Below are 25,530 nucleotides of genomic sequence, written 5' to 3'. Positions count from 1 at the left end.
TTGGCTGGCAGAGGATGGGGTTTTCTCGGTTAGGAGAGGTGCGGAGGAGAAGAGGTTACCTCCAGCCCCCTGCAGCAACGCGTAAACCCCGGGCTACGAGGGCGGTAAACCCCCGAGTTCACCCGCTGCGCGGCTGACTTTTCCTTGATGGCCCTACTGTCATTTGAGCACTCTCTTCTTTTTCTTAAAATAACGGCGGGTATAATGACAGTTTCCGAACGGCACAACGGATCGATGGAAAGCAAATATTTATGAGGGTAGAGTAAGCCTCCTCATTGTACTTTCCCACCATTCACTTATGTCCCGAGAAAGACAAAAAAGACAGCACTGAATAAGACAGGCCACCTCTTCCCTCATGTGGAACATACTTGTATTGCATAGTTTCACTGTGTTTTGTGTAGCTTACACATAATGTTTTTTAATTAGCTTTCTATGTTCCAAACAGAAAAATGAGTACAGTGTTGCAGACTAAAGAATATCAGATAAAGGTGTACTAGAGAGCCATTTAAAAATCAGTAAATCTCTGCAAATGGTGAACTTTGTATCTTCTTAACTGGAAGATAATGTAAGGAATAAAGCCGTGGGAACAAATAAAAAGGTTCACTCATACTCCAGTTGTTTGATTCAGAAGTCTGATTTTGCAGCGCAGATTTCCATAAAAACTATGATCATACTCATTCTGATAAAATGCTTTGATAAGACTTAAAACTTTGACTTCTGCTTGTGACATTTAAATAGACGGTGTCACATTCTGGTTAGTGATCAGGTAATTAGGATTGTGCGAAAACAAAAATTTGTACTCGCATCCTGCCACGGGTAGCGTTGTAGTTGGGGGCCTGATCCTCTAACCAAGCGACGTGCTATGGCTTCTTTACTTCCTGCAGAAATATTGTATGTTGCATCCATTAAGGACGCATGTATCTTAATGCATTAAAGATGCATGCTGAGTCTTGAGTATGTATTTAGGTGTTTGCAGAATCAGGACAGAGTTCAAATATGATACACTGGAGTATACAGTGAACTGTAATAGCCAGAAAATACAGAGTTCGGTAAAGAACTTAGCTCAGCCAGTTGAATATTGTAAAATTGCTCTGGCTTCTGAGTTGAGATACAGCCAGAACTCTTGAATAAGCTAAGACTAGTGAAAAAGTTTCTGTTTTATTAAGGATTACAGGGAAGCCATTTGAAACATGTAAACACATACATACAGAATAATACATAATTTCTGTAGGATTGTACATTCTGACTTTCATGATGTTTTGCTAGTGCATAGGCATCTAAAAAGTAAAAAAAAAAAGGGTGACGACTAATTTTCTAAGCTGACTGCAGTACAGTAAACAAGCAAACAGCGTAGATGAGGACAAATGCATGTAATTTTTAAATCCCTTCAGTTATACCAAAGGAAAGCTAGTGTGGCTAATCTAGGGCATTACCTCTCCTGTTCTAAGCGTGCGTGTGCTAAGCAATGAGGGCCGGATCCAGGAGAGGCCCTAGGTGTGGCAGTGCTCAGCTTCACCACACCTATCTGCAGGCGCCCTGACTCGGGGACTGGAATTAGGAGCATCCAGTTCTTGCTCCTGGAGCTCCGTCTGTGCATCCTTATCCAGCGAGTGCATCAGGTAAACCTTCCCAGGACAGACTCCCATCCCTCCTAAGTCACATTTCCACAGCGTCAATTTTTCACTTGCTTGTGCCGCCTTATGTTGAAGGCAGCCCAGATGGGCAGAGTTCTCTAACCACCAAGATACAGAAATGTTGGCTCTGCCACTGTGTTACTAAGAGTGGGCCATACGCCTCAGTTCAAAGGGATGGAGAAGGGTTTTCCCGGAGAGCAGCCCTGTGAGAGAGGAGGCTCTCCGGTGCATTCCTCTCCCCAGCATTTCCTGCTGGGCAGCGTAGGCATCTCGCCCCTGTCATGCCAGGCAGTGTGAAATCCACCTCGAGACTCATGCACTGCCCAGGAAACTTCGGTGCTTAATCTGGCATCGCAAATTCCTTTCTGGGGCTAGGCGCTGAATGCTTACGCTTGGCACTGCCGAGTAGCAAACCTTTATGAACGGAGCGCTAAGTTCTTTTCAGCTGCGAGGAGCTCAGGAGATAGGGTCGCATTTAATAACAGCTCTCACGGTGTGTGAAGGAACTCAAAGAAAACTCTGTCGCAGCACCTGCTGATCGCCCGACTGGAGCCTTTTTGAACAAATGTGTTTTCACAGAAGTGCAGTTTCACTGGAGCTGAAATGCTCTAGCATTTGCTAATTTTTATAGGGGATTTACCTGAAAGGTTTCTCAGATCTGGCTGTGATTGTGTCATTGTAGGCTAGGTTTAGAGAGGGCAAAAGAGACAGCACGAGAAAGGAAAACCTGAAGTTGTCAAGCAGAACTTGAACATTTTGACAAGGTACATTTTCACAAAGACATTAGAAACCTGGTGCTTTTTATTCCAGCATAGAAGAAGGGCACATTTTTAAACCTAAGAAATTGCCTTCAACGGCATTGTTATTAGGTTATTTTCTGGCTACCTCTAGTTATTTATTATCTTGTGTGGTGTTACCGTATAGGAGGCATGTTACTAACATGCTGATGGACTCTATGAGTATATTAGGTGGGACCCAGTGCACCTGAAGTATGCTGCAGTCTCTAGGCAGTGAGACTAGTCTACTTATCTCCCAGTTTTGCTTAATTCTTATGCTACTAAACCTACAAAACGTTGTCTAACTCATCAAGATTCCCATTACTCCTACGTTTAATCACAAATGCACGATTAGAAATGCTTCTTCTGGGAACTGAGCTGATATCCTTCCAACGCTTCTCTCCTGAAAAAAGGTTTAAGCTGTTCAGAGGGCCCTTGGAAAACTCAGTATAATCAGAAGTATGTGTCTCAGCGGCATTTCCAGCATCAGAGTGCACTGGATTTCACCCAAGAACTAGGAAACCAGGACTCTAAGGACTTTCAGCTTTGAGAATGCTGAACTTACACTTTAGGCAAGTGTCCTAATGCCCAATGGCCTGAGGATAAGCATCTTCTGTGCTGTTGAAGTTGGGTCACTGCATAGTCAGGAGCCCAAGGACAGGGTCAGAGGAGGAGCTGTGGTCCTGGGTTCAGCATAAAAGTCTGAGTATTCATGTACTGCAGGGGATCTGCTCCCAGGGCACTCCTGACCACGAGGCTGTGGATCCGTCAGAGCAGGGAAGATGTCCCTCATCCTGCGGGGCACCTGCACCTAACTTGATGTGCACTGAATCCTAAATCCTAGCTCTCTGCCCTTAAATGGGGAACCACAGCCTGTCCCTGATCACCTTTGAATGCCTTTCATGGAGGCAGGCAGTCTTTTAGGAGTTTTGATGCTGTTTACATGGATAAAAAGCACATTTAACTTAGTGGCAGCCTTTCCATTACATTTAAGGATGAGGTGGAGTCCCAAAAGCTCTGAGAGGGTATGAACTTTCCAAAGAGTGACTTGTAAAGAAGAAAAGAAAAAGATTTTTATTGTTATATTCACAGCAGACATTTCATTGCCATTGTATTACAACTGGTTGGGATGTTTTTTGTCTTCATTAAAAGCTTTCATCATTCACAAAAATTCCCTCCTCTTCAATTTTTATTGAGAAAACGATTTAAGATACTTTTGAAGGGCTTAAAAAAACTTTTAGTAAAATCTACTTACTCAGGGGAAACTTCAATCACTGTATTGGAAATTTTGGCATCCTGCCACTGCAGAAACTAAGACAAACCATAAAATGGTTTTTATGTGGAAGTGGCTGAAAGGTGAAGAGTCAAGTCTCCAACCGCAAATTCTTGCGTTTCCAGGGTCATTACCTGTTCTGCCAATATAGGATATTGGTGATTCCTGTTTTGAATAATGACAGTGAATTTGGCAGTCCTTCTAATGAGTTACATAGGCTGTGTTTCTAAATATTGAAAAGCAGTCTGTGTTCATCCAGAAAGGAAAAAAATGCAGCTTGAGCTGCTTACTTTAAAAAATAGCTTTAATAGTTATAGAATATGCAAGTAAAAAATCTGTAGAGTAAACCAGCTTTCCCCTTGGTTCTTCTTAACCATTTGTTTTTCCTAATTTTAAGTTCAGGCTTTCTTTTACCTGGAAAAATTCTATAATGAAAGGAGAATTAACAAAATAGGTGTTACAAGATACAGAAGCCTGAAATTGGGAAACTGGATGTGAACTATACCAAGCTTGCACTAGTTTAACTGTTTCGACTACAGGTGTGATAGTAGTAATTGAAATACTACTGAAATAGTTTTACTGAAATAGACGCCCGTTATTACCACACCCAGTGTTTCTGTGCGGCTCTCATTTAAAATAATTCAAATGCTTTTTAGTTAGGCAGGAATTGTGGGATCTTGTGGGTGTGGATAGTTTTCTATGTAATTATATGGGCCAAATATAGATAAGGAGGAGCCTGGAAAAGATTAGCATCGCCAGGACCTGGAATGTGACCTTGGTGCGTAAGGTTGATCGTTCCATTAGATTGGCCAGAGTAAGTTCCTTCAAAACTTTTCCCATTCATTACCAAAGTCATCCTTAAAACAGTCAACTTATGCAAGCAATGGGAATCTTTAAATCAAAACTGCATGGCTTGGAGAGTTTTAGTAGGCTAAGGAACATTCAGTCCTCATTCAGAACCTTTTTTTATTCATTTTTTCAGTACTTTGCACAGATCTTTACAAGAGACTCCTGACACTACCACAATTCATACAATACAGAAGAACGAGCATCATAATACAGGCTGCAACTTTTTGTCACTTTGTGGAAAACATGTTGGTTGTTGTGAAATTAATTTGGAGGCTCCGCTAAAATTGAATAATAATGTGTCTGTAACTGCTTCCTCATGGTGGCTGAGGAAGTGACCACGGGTGACTGGGTGCAGGTCACATGTGCTAGTTCTCCTCTTTAGCTTTGAGAGTCTAAAAGGCTTCTAAAAATGAAATTAATATACTCCTTAAACTCCTTTGTGAAGCTGTGCATGGAGGAAGGGGTGGTTAGTAGGATTTTTTTTCCCCTCTATCTAGATGTATTTTGCCCTAGAAAAGTGTTTGGATTGTGTTTCTGGAGGATTCCACATTACAAAAATCCCCACACTTGCACAAACAGAACCCTTGCACACAGTTGCTTCAGCCAGCCTAGCTACTAACTGGAACATCTAGCTATGAAATTGACTCTCCACCAACTTAACTGAATTAACTACCCTAGCTGACAAATTTGCCTTGACCTGTTGTGGTGGTCCAGTTCAGTCTTTGCAATGAAAATGAAATTGCCCTGCAGTTGCTGTTTGTTTACTATAGATACTAAGATAACAGAATCCAGAATAATCTTTTGGATTCTGTACAAATAACCATTTTACTTTCTTGTGTTTGAATTTCCTTTGAAGGCTTTCATCTCTATCACAAGTTGCCCTCAATAGTACCTGAAAGCTGTCTCCTCATTCTGGTTGGATTGCTTCTTGGTGGGATTATTTTTGGAGCAGAGGAGAAGTCCCCACCTGTAATGAACAGTGATGTTTTTTTCTTGTATCTTTTACCGCCCATTGTACTCGACGCTGGATATTTTATGCCAACTCGCCTTTTCTTTGAGAACTTTGGTACCATATTCTGGTATGCCGTAGTGGGCACGCTCTGGAACGCCATTGGCATTGGAATTTCACTTTACGGGATTTGCCAGATCAGTGCATTTGGTTTGACTGATATCACATTGCTGCAGAATTTGCTCTTTGGCAGCCTCATTTCAGCTGTGGATCCCGTGGCGGTGTTAGCCGTTTTTGAAAATATTCATGTCAATGAGCAGCTTTACATCCTGGTGTTTGGAGAGTCTTTGCTGAATGATGCTATAACTGTGGTAAGTTACTTGATAAATGATCAGTTGATAAAAATGATAAATGATTGTTTGCATGCCACTCCATTATATCTCTTTGTATCTGGTTATTACAGTTTGCTAATAGATGGAAGTCAAGGAGTGCTGATGTGTTTATGTAATTCTCTAAACTTTAGATTTAGAAACTACGGTAGTCTTACTACACTAGAGTAGTGCGTAATGGTAGCATACTTGCTCTAGGCATTTTACTACCTGATCTCTTTAGTTTCTGTATCTTTGAATTCTGTTACTTCTGTAATCTGAAACTGGAGGCTTTCCTCACCTGCAGAAATGTCGTTGGACAGGAGAGGGAGAAGGGCCAATGTGGGGTGTCCCAGCATGTTCGCAGGGAGAATGGGCAAATCATTGAGATGGCACAGGACCCGGTTGATGCTAGCCTTTTGCATGTGCCCGTCCAGTTGGAGCTGCCCTGAGACCACCAATACATTTCTGCCAGGCTACACATGAGATAGGACAGCCGTCTGGAGGCAGTAATTTCTAATCATTAACTAGCTGAACTGGGTTTGTGGTGCTGACCTGAGGACAGCAATCTGCAAATTCCATTAACACCCCCAATGCCCCTCGTTTGTACCTGATGACACCATGTCTGGGGCATTACTCCCATTTATCCATGTCTTACTTGAAATCCTGCCCGTGCCAACTATGTCCTGGCATGCTTTCTGTTTTGTGAGACATGGAGGTCCAGTTTTTCATACGCCAGAAGGATCAGAAAGATTCATGAATTGGGTCCACACCTTCCCTGTCTCTGTCACTGGCTTCTTATTCCTGTCCCATTCTATGCACAATTGTCCTTCGGTTTTCCCCTTTTCTAGGACTTTGCCTCACCTGCATAACAGATGTATATCTCATCATTTAATCTGAGCCTTGGTACTGATCATTTCTCGTGTGTCCGTGGGAGTACTGGGGTTTTTTTCACTTACGCTTCATGCTTTACCTGATTATGCTGCTATCCAGCCAGCCGAATCGCATCCTCTCTTACGGGTTTGCCTTAAAGCCTAGCTTTTCTCATTAGCTTACAGCTGAAACTGCCTGCCGTTACTAAACTGGTACTTAAGCCAGTCCTGAAAATAAGTGGGTGTAAATAGTGAGTTTCAAAAGGCTTAGCAGTTCAGCCATGGCTGTGTCTGTCTCTTATTCACTCTTAATGGCCACTCATGTGGTGGAATTCTTTTCGTACAAGTTCTTCTGGGGGAAGAAGGTCTGTTTTTATGTTAATGTAAAGCTTTTTTTGGTGGATTTTTCCAACCAAAATCACTTTTTCCAATCACAAAATCAATCACCTTTCCACTGGAGCAGCAGTTAATCCAGCAGGATTTGCTAGGAAAACACTGCATCCTGATGACGGAAGTATTCATGCGTGCCATTGCCCAATGGCAAATTACTCTAAAACACCATTTTTATAGGCACTGGCATGGCAATTTAATAACCGTGATGCATGGCTTTCCTGTAGGCATCATTATTGCCTTCTTTGGAGGTAGTCCTTTCTCACAGCACGCCTGCCCAGATGCCCTAATGCAGGGGGAGATAACTCTGAGGAGCCTGCAGGGCTGGCCCAGCATATGCACCGGCCGTACACATATTCATGAGGGAGTGAAAGGAATTTAGAGTACGTTCGGTCTTACTTCCCAGCTATCGCTTAAAGGTAGCACTTGGCAGGAGATCAAGTGGTTTCCACATGCAAAGCATTGGTCTGCTAATGGTTCCTTGTTATGATTTTGCACACCTGCAATCGTGTGATTATACTTAAAATGTGACCCAGGCCTTCACACAGATTCCCTGTGGGGTGCCCTTAGAGGATCTCACCTCCCCTACCTGTAGCGGTGCTGCTGGACCAGTCCTCGCTGTGGTGCTGCCGGGATTACGCAGCTATCTGCTCAAAGGAGATGATGTTTTGTAAATACTCCCTCTTCCTCTGCCCTTGTTGTGTTACCGGGAGAGCTGATAAAACCAGCTGGCAGGCAGAGCTCAGCCCCTTCCAGCTTTTGCCTGCTGGAGCCCTTGAGTCCCACCTGCCCTGGCGGGTGCCCCTGACAGGACACGGGGACGAAGCAGGAGGGGAGCTGAAGGCAGGCTGGCCGGCCGTCCACGGAAGCTGCCTAATTCCTACGGCCACTGCAGTTTCAAAAAACCCAGGGGCTACCCAGGTGGGCAGTGCAGAGCGGTGTGGCTCTAGTAAACATCCTGCTATCCCACTTACACTGCCTGGGTGCTCCTAATAAAAGATCTTAATAGGATAGCAGTGTCATTATGCTTTCCCTTTTCAGAAAATGTGCTACCACACCTTCATTTTGGATACAAAGTGAGGTGGGCTTCCTCAAGAATCTCAGCTCTGCTGTGTTTCTCAGATGGTCTTTCATGCCTGGTAGTTTTTGCAATATGCCCGTGCATTTGGATGATCCTTTTCCCCCACTGATGGAATTTTGGAGCTTGAATTTGGCTGAGGACAATGTTTGCCAGTTGGCTTCTTGTTCAGAGTTGGTCCTTTACCGAAAGACTGGGTCAGTGATAACTAGCACAGTGATATTAGATGGCAAGATCACAGTTGAAGTTGAGTGTTAGCAGTTCAAATTCCAATTCTGGGCTTAAAATCACAAAGAAGGAGCCAGTGTCATTACAATAATATTATTCCGATGTTAGAAAACATTACAGCAGTGCTCTGTATTCTGCCTCTACTGAAAACATTACTTTAGAGTGCTTTAAAGTAATTTCAGAATTAAAAACTAATAACTGAAGACTCATGAAAATAAGCAATTAGTGTCTAGGAAGAGCAGAGATACTCTTAGACAGGATTAAAAAGTGATTGGTGACTAATATTCCTTGGTGTAACCTTCAGTGAGTTCAGCTGAAGGATGTTGAGTAAATGCAAATCTTGAACTTGAAAAAAAAAATCCTTCTCATACCAAATGCATTACAAAATGTGACCAGCGTTGATGTTAACTCACCTGAAAGCTTAGAGAGAGCTGTAAAACTGAACTGCTGTAGAGTAAAAGGGAAGTGAACCTGATTTTGATCTCATTTACAGCAGTGTAAATAAAGAAGAATAGAAATGAGATTAAAATTGTGTTCATGACATTCCGTAGTCCTAGCTGCTGCTTCTACCACGGCGGTCTGGTTTCGATCCGAGGTACAAAGGAGAACATTGCTTTTCTTCTTTCAAATAACTTATGGCAACAGACTTGAGATTTATGGGGATGTCTGTATGTGGAAACAATAGGCTCCACTCTGTTTGCAGGGTGAATACTTCGCTGTGAAGATGAGGTGATGTTATGGAAAGGCTATTGCTTGAGTAGGTCAAAATTACATGCTTCTTTACAAGCAGCTCTCAGTGGCCTTACTTTGGAGACTTGCCTTATACATATTTATATAGTTATTTTTTAAAATATAAAAAAGGCTATTTAAAACTCCCATTAAAGAAAATAATCATCTTCCCTAATACATACCAAGGGAATATTCTGCCAGGTCAAATTCTGTAGGTGTCCTGAAGAGTAACACAACTCTTGGGTAGTCCCAAGTTTCAACAAGTGACTCTGGGAAACTCTTCTTGCAAACACCACAGATCAACAGTATTTTTTCTTCAGTCTGTAATTCATGGAGTCCTGGGAGTCTGTGGACTGAGAGGTCCTTGTAAAGTGACCAACAAAGGCACACCTATTGTCAATAAGCTTAATTCTGGTATACTTCCCTTCATGCAAATCCATAAGGTCCGCAAATCAAAACAGGTTGGAAAGCAGCGGAGCCTATGACATTACTTTCCTGTCCTGCACAGGACATAGGAACAAGGAACAGGGCAAAAGAGCTGGGAATCTGCCTCAGAGCAGCAAGATGAAGGGGTTTGTCTAGGTGAAAAAGGACACTTCTCCCAGGTGGACTCATCCTGAGGGCATCATTCTTATCAGATAAATAGTTCATGCTCCTGCTCTTCTCCTGTTTGTCGCTTTGTAATGAAAATTACTGGTGACCATGCTAGGTTTGATTTAACCTTTTTTCATGCTTGCTCTGGAATATATTTTTTCTTTTCTTTTTCAGTTCTTTCCTTTCACTTAGCCCAAAGGACCCATAATAGGCCATGTCTTTGCATTAGTCTGTAGTGAGAACTTTCACCTCTGTAAGACCTATCAAATTTTGGCCAAGAAGAGCCGTACAACTTACGTTCTGTCATGTGAGAGAGAACAAGACTGCAAACATGAAAAATCCCCCCAGTCACTATTCAAACACCCCACATTGTTGGCACAATCCAAGTACTGATAAAACATTGTTCTCTCAAATAGCATTTCTGATAGAGAAACCTGTTTGGTTTACTAAGAAGTCCAGAAAGAATGCAGAAGTTTAATTCCTGTTAGCTGTCCAAGATGACTAGTCAGGTGTTTATTATGACCAAGGTGGCTTAGCCTGTGAACCCACTGTGGTAGGAGTAGGTGCCTATGACCAAGCCTAGACCTGTACAAGGGGACTATGTAGCCATCACGGTATCGCATGTCTGGAAGCATACATGCAGCACCAGGCAATGCTTAAATCTTCCAAGTGAGTCTGCAAATGGGGAGACCCTTTAAGGTTTCTTTAAGAGTAACTGATTCCATTGTTGTCTGTTTTGTAGTAACTAAAGTACTGGATATTAGAGAAATGTGAAGTTTACATCGTTCTGTTTCCTGTGTAAACCAAAAAGGCTCTCTGGCTAAGAAAATGTGATAATCCCATTGACCCAGTTTGTTTTGGAGGATGGTTATAAACTCTTTGAAAATTAAACTGAGCAAATACATGGTAACAGATCTTTTAATGGGAATTAAATCCAAATCTCTAGAAATTTATCTGAAGTTTGAGACGTCCTTAAACCATTGGATTCTTAATGGTTAATATATCAGAGAAAGAGCACTCCATGGATGCCTTGTTTCTTGTACTCCTTGGGGTGGTCACTGTCCATCCCCTCTCCCCCTCCCCACCCCATGCCAGATGGATCTATGGTCTAATTCAGTACTGCAGCTCTCGGTGTCTTATGTAGATCAAAAACATTTGAAAATAACCTGATTTTTCACTGATTATGAAACTGTATTTTTTCCTCCTCCTTTTTTATTTCTTTGATTCTGGGGAAAATCTGAAATGGCCATTTGTGGAAAAATTAGAAGTTCTGCAAATAAATGAATTTAAAGAAAGACTAGATAAATCTATCCTCCTGGCCTGCAGAATGGCATGGGTTAAGAAACCTGTCCCATTTGCAAAAATGGGAATAATGATATTTACCCTTCTTTGTATATATCCCTGATATTTATGGATGACAAGTAATATGCCAGAGGTAAACAACAGCATATCTCAAAAGTGAGTTCAAGGTAGATAGAGAAATTCGAAGTTCAACATTGAAGCAGAGGACCATAATGACATGAAGGGAAATTAAGAACAGTTCAGAAACATAATGTGCTTTCTTTTTCTCATAGGTCCTGTACAATTTGTTCAAGTCTTTCTGCCAGATGCGCACAATTAAGGTTATTGACATATTCGCTGGGATTGCTAACTTCTTTATAGTGGGGATCGGTGGAGTATTGATTGGAATCCTTTTGGGATTTGTAGCAGCCTTTACCACCCGTTTCACCCATAAAATCCGAGTGATTGAGCCACTCTTTGTCTTCCTGTACAGTTACTTGTCATACATAACAGCTGAAATGTTTCATCTCTCGGGCATCATGGCGTAAGTACCCCAAACTTCAGTAATAATAGCACCCAAGTAAGAATACCAGAGGAAATTGCAGAGAGGACCAGATTTTGCAAACTTTGCCATATGGTATCGTTCCACCGTGCATGGCAGCGATGCTGGCTTGAGGATTTCCGGCCTCTCCCCTCCTGCTTCCTTCCATCCCATTCTCTCGGCTTGCCACCACACCAGCTGTGTCACTAAAATGGCTCATGGCATCACACCATAAACCATATCTTTGAAATGTTCCAAGTTAAAAATAATCCCTTGTATTTTCGGTGGGGTTATTTTTAACCCAGATCAGTTTGGTGACCTGTGTCCTCATGTGACCCTACAACTAGTCATAAGAGCATGGCTGAGGGGTGGCCCACAGTGATGTGGGGGGCAGTGGTGGCTGGGAGGGAGTGGGAGTGGTAGCTGGGGACTTCATGAACTGGCTTCGCTTCTGATGCCAATATATTGTGAAACTACGTCTTCACTTAGTCATGTGAGCAGCCAGTAAGTACCATTCAAGACAATGTACATATCATTAAGGCAAACTCCTGCTGGATTACAAGCACGGTAAGGACTGGGTGAACGTAGAATTTGCAGAATCTAGTCCTATGGTGATATAACCCCTTAGTTTAGTACCTTCATACGTGTGCCTGTGTGTTATAATGCTTGTATTATGTATAAAATAATATTATTCTTCCCACTTTCAACAGAGAAAAATATTTTCACTCCTGTTTTTTCACTCCTGGGCTTCAGTAAAGAGAGAGTACAGCCTCTCGCTTGATGCTGTTTATACTGTAACAACCTCAACTTTAGAAGGAGCCTTTATGACATTTGATATACTTAAACGGTTTGCTCTGGTTCCAAGTAATGTTTTTAAAGGCCAACCTTCTTTAATGACTTGGTATTGTTCTAGTGGCAAATATGAGTCATTCAAGCATTAGGAGCATAGCTTTTTATGAAAGCTCAGATGTTACTTCTGAGTATCACTAATACTTGATAATACCTCATCTGATGATTATCTTTTAGGAAAGTGAAGATAGGTTTGATATCATAGTCATGCCAGTATAAGGTTTTCTGGGGCCGGGAAGCAATTTACATGGAAACTCAGAGCTGATGATTTCAGTAGTATAAAAATAGAAATATTCCATAAAACAGGAGCGGTTAGTACTTTAATATAAGTAAAGAGCTAAAGATTGCATGGGTTTTTTTCTCTGATATGAGCCTAAATAAAGTAACATATGCATCCGCTTTGACCGAGTTCATAAATGTGCCATCTCTTTCCCTAGTTTCTATTCATAGCATTTGTGTGGTTTCTAGTTTCCTCCACTTCTTAAGTCAAATGTCCTTGACATCCTATGGTCAAATACTTAAAGGGCTTCTAAACCAAAACCGTGTGGCTAAACTGTACGTGGCAAAAATTGTAGCAGTATGCATGAAAATACTGATTTGGACATGCTGCGTCCAGGATACAACGGAAAGGGCACGGCGGGTCTGCTGGTGGTTCAGTGGACCCACCGCATGCCAGTGCCTGCAGCCAGCACACCAGTGCTTTGCACGGCACTAACAACCTATTCCTTTTCATTTGCCCCTGAGTGGGTGCAAAACAGTAGAGGAAACACAAAGCATTATTTTCCCTCCAACAACACAACAGAAAATAAGTTGTCTTTAAAATGCCCTGTATGTGTTTTGATGCTAAACGTATTTTGTAACAGCTGAGGGAGCTGGATATATCAGTAACACCCCAGGGGGAGCAGGAAGGGCCCTCTGCAGCCCTGTAGCGTCTCAGCTGCCATGAGACATAAAGCGTGCCCCCTCCCAGCAGCGCTGCTGAGGGCCTTAGAGCTCCTGTAATCTCCACGTCCCCTTGGAGTAAATCTACCCCGTGCTTTTCACGTTTTGTTAGGCTTTGAACTGCAGAGAGTATTTTGCTCTGTGCCACAATGCAACATGCACCGGTATTGAGTTCCCTGTCGTTTTCTGCCGCGAATGACTCACGGCATGATCGCCTGGGTCTGACTTCAAAGTCAGCCCTCCTTTGAGCATGTAGTTGGACCAAATGACCTTGGAGGTCCCTTACAACCCGGGTTGTTTATTCATTATATGATTCTGTGGCCATTTGCAGTTCAGCCTATAGGGGATAATTGCCTAATCTCCCTTTTTTCACCCATATCCACGTGAGTCTGTTACACTATTGATTCCCACTCCCTTCATAACCAGATTCATAAAGATACTCAGCGAGACCTTGTGGTTACATGCTGTACCATACTTGAGGTGGAGGACATGAGCAGGAACATAACAGTGTTACCAAATAAATAAGATACATACACAGAGTGCTTCACTTCTGTGCAAGTAGGAATTCACTGGCAGAGGAATAGAGGGGAATGAAAGGTGTGTGTCCCTTTTCTGGTAAGTCTGTGTACTCGTTCTGGGGACAAACGATTCTTGAAGCATCTGTGTATAACCCCTGCACTGGGTTACCTGGCTGGAATAGCGAAGGGAGTGAACCATGTCCCTGTGAGCTGCAGTGAGAAAGTCCTCTCCAGAAGGAGAGGAAAGAGCTTCTACTGTAATTAGAGCCGGGCTTGAATCAGGAGCACGGCTGTGAAACATACAGATGTGAACCTGAACTTTATTTGCTTGGTTCCATTGCTAATTATAATGCTGCATTTTCTGCTTACTAATTTCTCATAAAGGCTGTGAAGCAGCAGAGCTATTAATCTGTGTTTCTTTTTTTTTTTGCAACTGAGTTAGCAGGATGAAAGGAACAAACATTGAAACTACTGTAAATTTAGTAGGTCAAGGAAACTTGAGGATTGAACCCAGTGGCCTAGTTTATTGCAGTCATGACAGAAACTGTACTGTTTGTACGGGACTTTTATTCTTCAGAAGCACAGAAGGTTGCAGGTTAATTGCAATTAACTGTTTTTTCTCTCCCCTTCTTGACCAAGGCAACTACCTCAGGTCACAGAAGTGGAAGCCAGAATTAATGTGTGTGGATAAGAAATGTGAAATAAAACACGCCTAAGCTTTTGCTTAGCTTATGGTGACAGTAAAAATTCAGTTTGGGAAGAACATAGTATAATAACGTACATAAAATCTTGCATATTTAAATAAATTGATTTTATATTAAATTCTAACACTATATTGCCATATCATTTTCAAATTAAAGAGACTTCAACAGGTTTTTTTCTAATGTAGATAAGTATTCTGAAGAGATACCAGATTCATAAAGTGAGCAGTGATTAGCTGTGGAATATTACTTATCCTGAAGAGTAACAAATAATGTACAGCACTATTTGTTATACTGGTGAACCAACTCATCAATTAGTTGACACTAATTAAATGAATGCAAAATGTGACTGAAAATAATATTATATATATGAGTGTTGTCCCTTTAAACTCTAGTGGTTAAGCATGGTACGTGTTTTAAGTTACAGCTTGCAAAGATCCTGATTAATCTGGTGACAGATTCTTATCAGACATCTATTTACGGTGTCTCCATTACCTCAGGATCCAAAAACAAACCGTGTCCAGAGCATGCTTCCCCTCTCCCCAAGCTGCAGGGCTTTCCTGAATTACTATAATCGTGAAAACTATTTATTTTAAGAGGTTAATATATAGTACTGAGTGTTTTGTTGTGTCTTTGATGCAGACCTGACAGGCCCGATGCTTCGGGCAGTAAGCTGCAGCTTTGAGAGTCTGAAACAACCGTGGGTCTGGAAATGGCTGTTTTGCAGCCTGCCCACTGCATTCTTGCTACACTGCATTTGCTGCCCCTGCGCTTGCCAGCTCCACCGTGTGTGCAGTCGGCTGGAAGTAGCCGGGATGCATCGGACTTGTTACACTTGTACAGATAAGCTGTGCATGCACAGGAGAGCTGTCACGACCCATGACATAACCTGAGATATTTGTAGGTCTGTCAGTGCAGCCTGTGGGTTGTGAAGAGCTGGTTTGCCACTGAATATGAGAGTTCTGGAGGGTGAAGGTGTTAAGTAGATTTGAGACCCTTCTTCACATATACTTTTGAGGTTAGTCACCAGAACTATGTGTAAACTGAAGAGCCTGGGAATGTTTGACAGCTTCCAGGCTTGGGTGTGTGTCCCGGCCAAGTCATCACTCCTTGTCAGGACAAAATCCATGCATGGCCCAGGTCCTCTCCCACTTTCTTCCTGAGATATGCAGGCACATATGTTTGTGGGATCTATGGTGGGATCTATGACAAGTCCCCAGTCTGGGCAACTGTAAGATCAGAACAAGGAGGAGAGCTGTGAAGAGCATTGGCAGTCTGTCAGTATTGGCAAAAATGCAGGACCTCTGTTGTCGCAACCACATGCTCAAACTAGAAATGTTACCTAAACCACTGAGTCTTGCAGGGAGGAAGCTTGCATGCTTATGAAATCTGCATCATTTCTTCCGTGGTGGATCCCACATAACCATGATGAGCTCCGCTTCCCAGACAGCATGCTACTCTTGGGCTACAGAGGATCTTTCTGTTCAAGACCATGGTGAAATCAGCTGACAATGAGGAGACAGCTGACAATTATGTCAGTACTAAATGCAGATGGGGGTCTGGGATAGTTTTAGTCAAGCTTTCCTTCTTCTTAGTCTTGGAGTTTGCTTAGGATTGGAGCTAGTTTTTGCATGGCAATGGCCATTTTATTTTGTGCTGACTAGATCTGCCTCTCTATCACCAAGTGTAGGTGGACAAAACTGCAGGGTGAAGGCCAGGTTAGTTGCACTGTTCTGCTAGCAAACCCTCTCCACCTGTATTTGTAAGCCACTACCTGCCCCATCAGACCACATCTGTCCCCACATCAGACCCTCTTCCCTAGGTTTTATTCACCCTGATGTGCCTGCAGGGGCTGTGCTGCTTGGCAGAGGTCAGCGAAGTACACTGTGTCCTCTCCCAGTGTCCACGTGTCCTCCCAGATTCGCCCCTCAGAAGTAATGCTGCCCAGTCACTTTGGGGATGTGGATGTGTTGGTGGGGTCAGAGATCTGTTTCAGATCTTGGCCATTGTCCTCCAAAGCAGGCCATGTGGCTCCACGTAAGAGAAGGAAACTTCTGGACAAAACTAATTTTAATTAATTAGGAGAAACATGTTCAGAGTCTGCCAGTGACTACAGCCTCAGCTGCTGCTATGGACACCCTCTTGCAAAATGCTAAGAAAGTTTACTATGCGAAGGTCCTTTGGAAGTTACTGTTGCTTCTGGGATTCCTCTTTCCGCTTTGCAAATTTTTTTTTTTAATCCCTTCTTTTAGAAGAAAGAACCTAGACATGTGTGTTCATAATGTCAGTGAGCTTTTTCTGAGCTCTCCCTCATTCTGCCTTTCCATTTACACTCGCATTCAGGGATGTTTGAGTTGTTCAGAGATGGGGCTCTTGGCTTAGAGGCAGGATCAGCAGAAGACTTTCTGCAGTGGAATCTCCATGAGACGTGGGAGAGTCTTCTTCAGCTTTTTCCAAAGAGATGCTGGCAAACCTGCCACCTTGCTCCATGAGAGAGAGAAGCGTGGAGATTTCAGTAGGAAGAAATATCCCCTATGTTGGAAAATAATTATAAACTGAAAACCTGGTGGAACTGGGATAAATAACCGTAGGACAAGTCCTCATGGGCTGGATTCAGAAAGGCAACATAAATACACATCTCTCTCTCTGTTGAGGTTTAGTGTACGTGGTTTGACTGAGAACCCATACGTGGATACGTATAACGTTTTTAACTGGGAAATCAGAGAAGACATGTTTTTGCCCTAGATAATAGAACCAGGAGCGACAGCTATATCACAACGCATCTTGCCTTAGTTGCCCACCCTGATAATTATTAGGCAATTCAGACTGTGCTTCCCTACACTGAGGCACTGCCTTGAGGTTATCCTCCAGCCAGCTCTGCTAACTATCCTTAAACCTGTAAACTTTGTAGCTGAGTGGTCCTCGGCCATCCCTGCACCATGGGCAACCGTACTGAGCAAGTGATGTACAGCCGGTAATGTCATTCTTTGCTCTTTCTGCTGATTAAGAAACTCTGTTTACTAACACAGGCTCAGAGCACGGATATGTAGGTGTACTTACAGTAAGCCCTGTCTGTTCGCTCATGTATCAGCCGAGATGCCCATTTCATTCATTTGTAGGTGCTTTAAACGTGCAACAGCACCAGTGTGATTTCTGGTGGTGTTTTTCTCCTATTCAGCCCTATGCACAGGCAAAGCAAGCAGTGGCCTAAAGTGGTGGAAGATGACAAATTGTCTGTAGCCTTTCTGCTTACTTTGCCTGGAAAGAGGAGCTGGCTACTGTCACTGCCATTGAGGAGGGGAATGGTTTGGTGGGACAACTGCTGGTGGGAAGGGAGGGAAGCCCTGCCCCAGGACGTGCAGTTGCCATCCTGTCTGATGTCCCTCAGCTGCAATAGAAGCAGCAATCCCTGTTTTCCAGGGATGCCTCTGGCTCTCCTCAGCTCTGCCTCTTTCAAAACACAGAGTTTGAGTGACCCCTGCACAGATCATGTGGATTTAATATGTGACAAAACTCTCCATATACTGATGTCTTCTCAGAAAACTCCCCACTGCGGAAAAAAAATCTCGTGCCCAAAACTGTAGGTTCACCAAGTCTATAAATTTGAGATTGGTTATGGAATAAGTTATGCTTTGTATTTTAAAGAGGACTATGGAAAAGTAGATATTCTGTAGAAATGAGAGAAGCCAAAAAAAAATCAAGCTGATGACATACAGGATAATGTTTGCCTTTCAGGATTACAGCTTGTGCCATGACCATGAATAAATACGTGGAGGAAAATGTTTCTCAAAAATCCTATACGACAATAAAGTATTTCATGAAGATGCTGAGCAGTGTCAGTGAGACCTTAATCTTCATCTTCATGGGAGTGTCTACAGTTGGGAAGAACCATGAGTGGAACTGGGCCTTCGTTAGCTTCACCCTCCTTTTCTGTTTAATCTGGAGGGCACTGGGTAAGCAAGTCTCAGACTACGCGTCAGTATTCTTTGCAAGTGAAACTTTTTACCTCTTTTCAAGTAGGAAATGCCAAAATTTAGGCAGAGTCCCATCAGCTTGTAGAATGGTCTTCTTATTTGTAACATGTCTTAGGTTGCAGGGTCAGCTTCCACCTTCCCCCAAAATGGAACCCAAAAATCAGTTTGGTCCTGATCCTGCCCATCTAAAGTCAGAGGCAATCTGCTTGTTAATCAGAGTACATGTATTTAAGTAAACATTTATTTACAAATAAGCAAATTTTGCTTAAAAGAATTAGCAGTTGTAGAACAATTAAACAGGTTGTGGGTTTTTTTTAATTTATGTTTACTCACTTTGGGATTTTCCCAGTCATTAGCATAAATAGCGTCAAAACAGGAAATGTTGTAGTTGAAGTGTTGTTCAGGTATACATTGTGAAGAAAAAAATCCTGTAAGAAACTGCTTGATGCCTCCTGAGTTTGCAGTGCTAGCTCTTTTTCTTTTACCTTGAGACCTAAGTGCAGGTCAGGCTTGTAGGTCTTAAACCTGCCCCTCACCCCCGTTTCATCTGTAATGATTCGGTCCTTCCATGTCTAAAGGCAGCTCATGCTCTGATCTGCCTCTGCACCCCTACTTCCAGCTCCTGAGTCTACCTCCAGTGCAGAAATCTGGACTATTTTCCCTCCTGCGCCTGCAACCCCACAATTAATATTTTATGCTGAAAAGCAGCCAAGCAGCCTGACTGCCCCACAGCTCCTGGCCCCCGTGCTTGCTCCCTTCACCTTTGCCTTTACACCTTTACTCCAGTCCACCACATCCCTGGACCCTTTGCCTTCGGTACATCAGCATGCACTGGCATCTTCTCCCTCCATCCCCAGTCCTGCATTCTTCCTGTCCGTGCAAGTAAAATTAAGTGAGTGAATAGGAGTTTGCAGGATTCAAAGCACGGATTGATGGAGGTGACAAGCCAAAGTGTTCAAAAGCACCTCAAATCCTATTAAAAAAAAATTAGGAGTCTTGGTCTATACTAACACAGAGAATTATTGCTGTTCTAGAGGTGCAGAGTCTAGCAGATAGCTGTCTTGTGGAGATCAATTAGCTGCTTCAGGTTCTAAATCCAGCTGACCTGAGGTGGTTAGCTCGCTAAATATGTTTAAAATGATGCTCCTTCAGCATTTTAAATTTTTCTTCCATGTGTTTTTCAAGCTGCTAAGTAACATTTCATTTCTTCAGTATAGGTAAGAAGCAAATAAAAGTGTTTTAAAACAAATATCAGCATTGTGGGGGATTTCTGTGTAATTTAATTTCCCTTTTTTTCCCTCCTCTTGGTATTTCTGTTTTTTTCCCTCAGGTGTTTTTGTTCTGACTCAGATCATTAATGTGTTCCGGACAATTCCTCTCACTTTTAAGGACCAATTTATTATTGCCTATGGAGGCCTCCGAGGAGCTATTTGTTTTTCACTTGTATTTCTGCTTCCTCCTGCTGTGTTTCCCAGGAAGAAATTGTTCATCACTGCTGTTATCGTGGTGATATTCTTTACCGTTTTCATTCAGGTAATGCCTTTCCTCTTCTGGACTTCTTTCTCAGACAGGCTGTAAATAAGCAGTGGGTAGAAAAACAAATGTCCTAACTTACTGGAAGGAACATACTTGAAGGTACTCTCCATGGTCATAGTTTAAAAAACAATGCTATGCAGACCGCAGACAGGTAGCAAAAGTATGCCAGATATTAAGTACTTATGCTAACATGTAAGTAGTATTAAGCATTTAAGACCCAGTGAGGTTGGAGTAGAGATAAAAGATAATCTGGGTACAGCCCCAGCACTAATTCCTTGTTAGAATATTTAAAGTTGTGCATTTACTCAGGAGTTCGGTGTTGGATATGGCGCACAGTGAGCAGGGGATGGAAGACAGTGAGGGCACTGAGAGGTGAACTGGAGTGTTTGAGTCTGGGTGTTAGACAGTCATGCTGCCAACCAGCTGGACATCCATCCAAAAGCACCAGGTGTGCGGAAGAACGTGAAGAACTTGTCTCTGGTGTCAAGCTGGCTATGGAGGCCTAGAGTGACCAAGAGCGAGGGAAGTGACTGAAACCAGCAAAATGTAGAGGAGGCTAAGCCCTTCAAATAAACATGTCTGGCTAGTCATTATCCAGAGCGGTGAGAGAGATGTGAGAGGCTAGTACATGGAATTTCAGGTCTGTGGGGGGAAAAAAAAATTTAGCCTGCCTTTTGCATGGATAAAGGTGCCATTGGAAGTAGCAAGTATCTGTGCTCATGCTTGGGAAAGGGGAAGAGGTGGCTGGAGCAGCTGGAGGCCAGTTAGTCGACCTTAGCGTGTAAACTGTGAAAACTGATTTTGAGGGACAGAATAATTTAAAATATGGAGGTAAATGGAATGTGTTATGAAATGCAACATGGTTTACCAAAGGGAAACCTGGTATCATTCTTTGATAAGGCAATTTATGTTCTAGAGTAATCTCATCTAACTGGACTATTGTAAAATCTTTGGGGAGGGGGGCTACATAGGAGATTGTTAGCTTAACTACTCGTTAAACTGAGGTTTAGATTGACATTAGGATGACTGTAAACTGAATGAGGAAGGAGCTGACAGTTTCTCCTATAAAGGGAAATAGAAGCTTATGGTCCTTTGGGTCAGAAAGGACCTCTGGGGGTCTCTAGTCCAACCCTGTGCCCAAAGCAAGGCCACCTTCAAAGCTCGATCATGTTGCTCAGGGCCATGTCCAGTTGAGTTCTGAATACCTCTATGGATGGAGATTCCCCAGCCTCTCTGGGGACCTACTCCAGCGTTCAAGCACCCTGGTCAGATAACAGGCTGATGAGATGCTATTAATGGAATTCCTCAAGCATGGTTCCTGGGGATGGTTTTGTTTAATATTCTCGTTATTGACCATGGCACATAAACGTAGGAGTTTTTTGTTGCTGACATTTCTTGATGACAGGCTTTGGAAGGTGTTCTCAGGGTGACAGCGAGATGGGATGTCATGTAGAAAGAAGAGAATAACTGGGGGCCAATATGATAGAAACATAATGAATGAAATTTGACAGTAATAAGTGCAAACGTGTTCTTGCTAGGACTTTCTTACTAGGGATTTCTCTTATGAAATGGGATCCTTTCATCTGGAAAAAAATAGAAAGGGAAAAAGACACAGGTGTACTAGTTGATAACAGGGTAGAGTTTAAGCCATCTTTGCAGTGGGGACAGAAGAAAGGCAAATCTGATCTTAAGACATACTGAGACAGGTATGTCCATCAGAGAATAGTGTCATGTTCTAGAGTGATCACGGGACTGGTAAGCCTGTCTTGTGAAAGGAGACCAGGATGCCTTGGCCTTAGTAAAATGAAGGAGAAGAGGGAATATAATTACTGTGTATATGAGGGAGTGAACACCAGAGAAGGAGGAACACTGTTTAACTAAAAAGACAAATGTTGGCACAAGAACAAAGTGGTACAAAGTGACCATGATGCAATTAAGAAGCAGCTTTCTAATTATCAGAACAATGAGGTTCAGGATGAGTGTTCCAGTATGAGCAATGGGGCAAAGAAACCTAACTCCTTTTAAGATAAAACTCGATTCATTTACGAAAAGAAATATGTGACCTGGTTGTCTGGGATAGTAGGGACTGATCTCAACACCATGAGAGATTCATTCCTCTCCCCTGTGCCAGTGCACCTATACAAATAAACAAATTATGTCAATTCTTCCACAAATAATTGTTCAAAACCATGATATCATTCTGGGATAGCCAAAACTTTTTGTTCTTTCACTGAGAATAGTCAGGCAAGGACATGTATTTACAAAAAGTCTTCGTGTCACGGGTCGTGAATAGCAGTTTTAGTGCTACTGTTGACACATCTTTGAGTATCTGTTTTGGAAGTAATCACTAAAAAAGAGGACTTTATATGTTTGCTTTGGTATGACGGGGGATCTGTTTGTTAATTCAGAAAACAGGTGAGGGGTTTTCTAATACATAACAGAACTGAAAAAAAGTTTAAAAATACTATGGATGGGATAATTGACGTATTCCTGGTGGGGTTTGTCAGGTTGCCCCTCTTGGACCGCTTAGCTCTAGAAATACCCTTCCTTCCTTCTGTTGCGTTAGTGGAGCCTGTGTGCAGACAGGGACTTCATAGCTAAGTGCGACACCTGCTAATCACAAGAGTGAATTCACTATTATAATTATTGTGTCAGGCTGGATTCTGGGGTTAGGAAGGTGAAAGGGTATCCAGAGCTAAAAAGGTATCCACAGCCATTTTCAATGCTCTGACAGAGATGGAAAAGACCAAAAGGCTTTGTTTTTTCTTTATGTTTACGGAAAAAAACCCAGAACTATTTGCCCTTTTTTTGTTTTTCTTCACAGGGAATAACAATTCGCCCACTGGTGGAGTTTCTTGATGTCAAAAGGTCAAATAAAAAGCAGCCTGCTGTCAGTGAAGAAATTTATAACAGGGTATGTTGCAGCTTCAGTGTCATAGATGAAACCCTGATATAGATGAAATTCCTAATGGCTTTCAGTAAGACAAGGGTTCAGCATACATTATTACAGAGATACACACTCTTTTAGATTTCTTTTTGATAGCTGTTATAAGCACAATAACTGTAAAGCTTATATTTAACCTTTGGCAATTATCAAAACTAGCATTATTACATATCATTATTTTGGAATCTTCACTTTCTTAATTGTTCACCTCTTGAGGTAAATTAACTTTCTGTAGTTTGTTTCACATATGAGATACGTGTTATTTTAGAACTTGGCTACATTAGGAAAGCTTTGTCAATTTAATTACATTACATTGCATTTGACTTAGTCTAATTAAACAAATGCAAACTCCCCCTAAACACGCTCTTAAACTTACTTAACTCTCACATCATCAGCTTCTTTATGGATTTGTATTTGGTACGTGTGTGTCTAATTATTGCAGTTTATTAGCCATGTGTATTCTTGAATGTATTTCTCCTTGCAGCATACCTGTGGCAGGTGGTTTGAAATTCTAAAAATGAGGAATAAGAAGGGCCACATTCAGCAAAGAAGTCAATCTAGGCAACTAAAAGTCCGTCCTTTTAGAGCTTATCCTTTGGACATACCTACCAGGATTCCCCCCTGAATTTGAGAGACCCCTACTATGGTACTTGAATTAAGAGCAAACGAGCTGCCTCTGGAGATCGAGTGAGATCTTGGCTGAACTGATTCACTCTTTCATAATTCATAATAGACTGCGGAAGAGTGTGTTTCTAATATTAGGTGCTCAGGACGCTTTGAGGTGAGTCTAGACCACAGTCCCCTAAAACAGGAGCTCAGGACCTGATGCTGGGTATCTCAGCTCTGTCCTGTGCATCCTGAGGGGCCAGTGCTGACGCGGGGAGCTGCTCCCCACTCAGGCTCTCTCCTCTGCAGTCATACCTGGTTCACCGTCAGGCCTGGGGAAGTCCCTGGAGAAGTCCCAGGCATAGCCCTAAGTGGTTAGGGATCTTAAAAGAAATGAAAATATGGGGGAAAAAGTTACCTCCAGATTCAGGCAGGAGCTGAGCAAGACTGACGTTGAGGAAATTAGCAACTAACTTCTGTCCTTTTGGGGCTGTGAGCTAAGGAAGCTCCAGGGGAACAAAACGGAGTCTGGCTCTGAGTCTAGTTAGACTGCATTTAGTTAAACTGAAGCATCGTCCTGAATTCTGACTAGATTTTTCTGTTTTGAAGTAAGTTAGAAACTAATAATATCTAAGGGCAAGCCAAGTGATGTCTATAAGTTTACGTAACGAACCAACGTTTCCCCTTTAGTTCTTTGACCACGTGAAGACTGGAATTGAAGATGTGTGTGGACACTGGGGTCACAACTTTTGGAGAGATAAGTAAGAATGTCATTTAACTTTTATTATACAGGAGAGGCTAAACTGGCTCAGCAGCAACAAATGAAGGCTGTTGGGCATCAGATTTCGTTTTCAGCATTTTATTCTTGAAAGCGGATGGTTGTTTTTAGAACGTGTGGGTTACAAAGGGAAAGCAGCAAAACAATGTCTTTTTACTAAACCACAAGCAAGTAGAACAAAATCTCCAGCTGGGAGGAAAGGCAGCCCTCTGATCCCAGGGTACAGGATTGTACCTTCGGAGGGTGCGTGTCCTCTCCCTGTTTCTGACTGTTTCAGAGCATTTCCTGTATGTCTGCTGAGCCTTTCATCCCATCCGCCTTTCCTCCTGCAAATTGCACATCTCTGTGGTGTTAAGTGAGGGGTTAGTTCCCTATTTGATGCGAAACATACAAAAGCTTTGGGACTTTCTCTAGAAAGATCAAGGCACTAGCTGGCATGAGGTGCATGAGAGATCCTAATGGCAGGCAGCTCCACAGTTCTTGATGGTATTATTTAAGACTTAGTGTCAGTTAAGAAGATTACCACTGGCAATACCTGAATAATTCATGTTTTCGGTTTAGCTGCTGAATCATAGAACCATAGAATAGTTTGGGTTGAAATCATCATCATTGGTTTGGATCTAACTCCCTTTTCTCAGAAGCACACTCTTTTACACTCAAATCCTTTAGACCCAAAGCGTGGGCATTGCTCACCCGCCTTCTAGTCACTGCTCCAACAAGCATTTGTTTTCTACAAAGAGGAATAGCACCAGCAGGAAGGGCTGAGAAGAGCCCTCTCCAAATGACTTGAGGGCATGGCAGTGAGAACACTCTCCTGACTGTATGACATGGGTACAAATTTCCTTTACTCAGCCTGGTTCTCCTCCAGTCTGTGTGAGATCTTTAATTAACAGATTACAGAGCAAAGGAGGGTCCCACCTCTTCATGACCTTCAGAAACATTTTTGACCCAAATTCAAGAATAATTTCGGAATGGCCAGAGGGCAAAATATTATCTGACAAACAAAATCACCCCAGCTGTAATCAATATTTTTTCACTAAGCATCCAGGAGGGTTGCAGTTGCTTTAGAGGAAGGGAGAATTTCCAAAGTTTTACAAGAGCAGGCTAAAATTTCAAAGAA

The 25,530-nt window shown here is 42.4% G+C and overlaps 1 protein-coding gene across 1 annotated transcript in view; it reads left to right on the top strand.

Moving 5' to 3' along the window:
• Nucleotides 1–25,530, top strand: part of SLC9A2 (solute carrier family 9 member A2) — a 56,660-nt gene that overhangs the window by 22,873 nt on the left and 8,257 nt on the right. Inside the window, exons 2-7 of the mRNA XM_009276162.1 lie at nt 5,389–5,852; nt 11,315–11,565; nt 18,308–18,525; nt 19,877–20,079; nt 22,907–22,996; nt 24,323–24,393. Coding sequence (XP_009274437.1) covers nt 5,389–5,852; nt 11,315–11,565; nt 18,308–18,525; nt 19,877–20,079; nt 22,907–22,996; nt 24,323–24,393 — 1,297 coding nt within the window. The remainder of the gene's footprint in view (nt 1–5,388; nt 5,853–11,314; nt 11,566–18,307; nt 18,526–19,876; nt 20,080–22,906; nt 22,997–24,322; nt 24,394–25,530) is intronic.

This window comes from Aptenodytes forsteri, unplaced genomic scaffold (assembly GCF_000699145.1).
Source record: "Aptenodytes forsteri isolate BGI_AS27 unplaced genomic scaffold, ASM69914v1 Scaffold96, whole genome shotgun sequence".
Classification (NCBI taxonomy): Eukaryota; Metazoa; Chordata; class Aves; order Sphenisciformes; family Spheniscidae; genus Aptenodytes; species Aptenodytes forsteri.
Note: the sequence above shows the minus strand (reverse complement) of the source record. Positions and strands in the feature narration are given on the sequence as shown.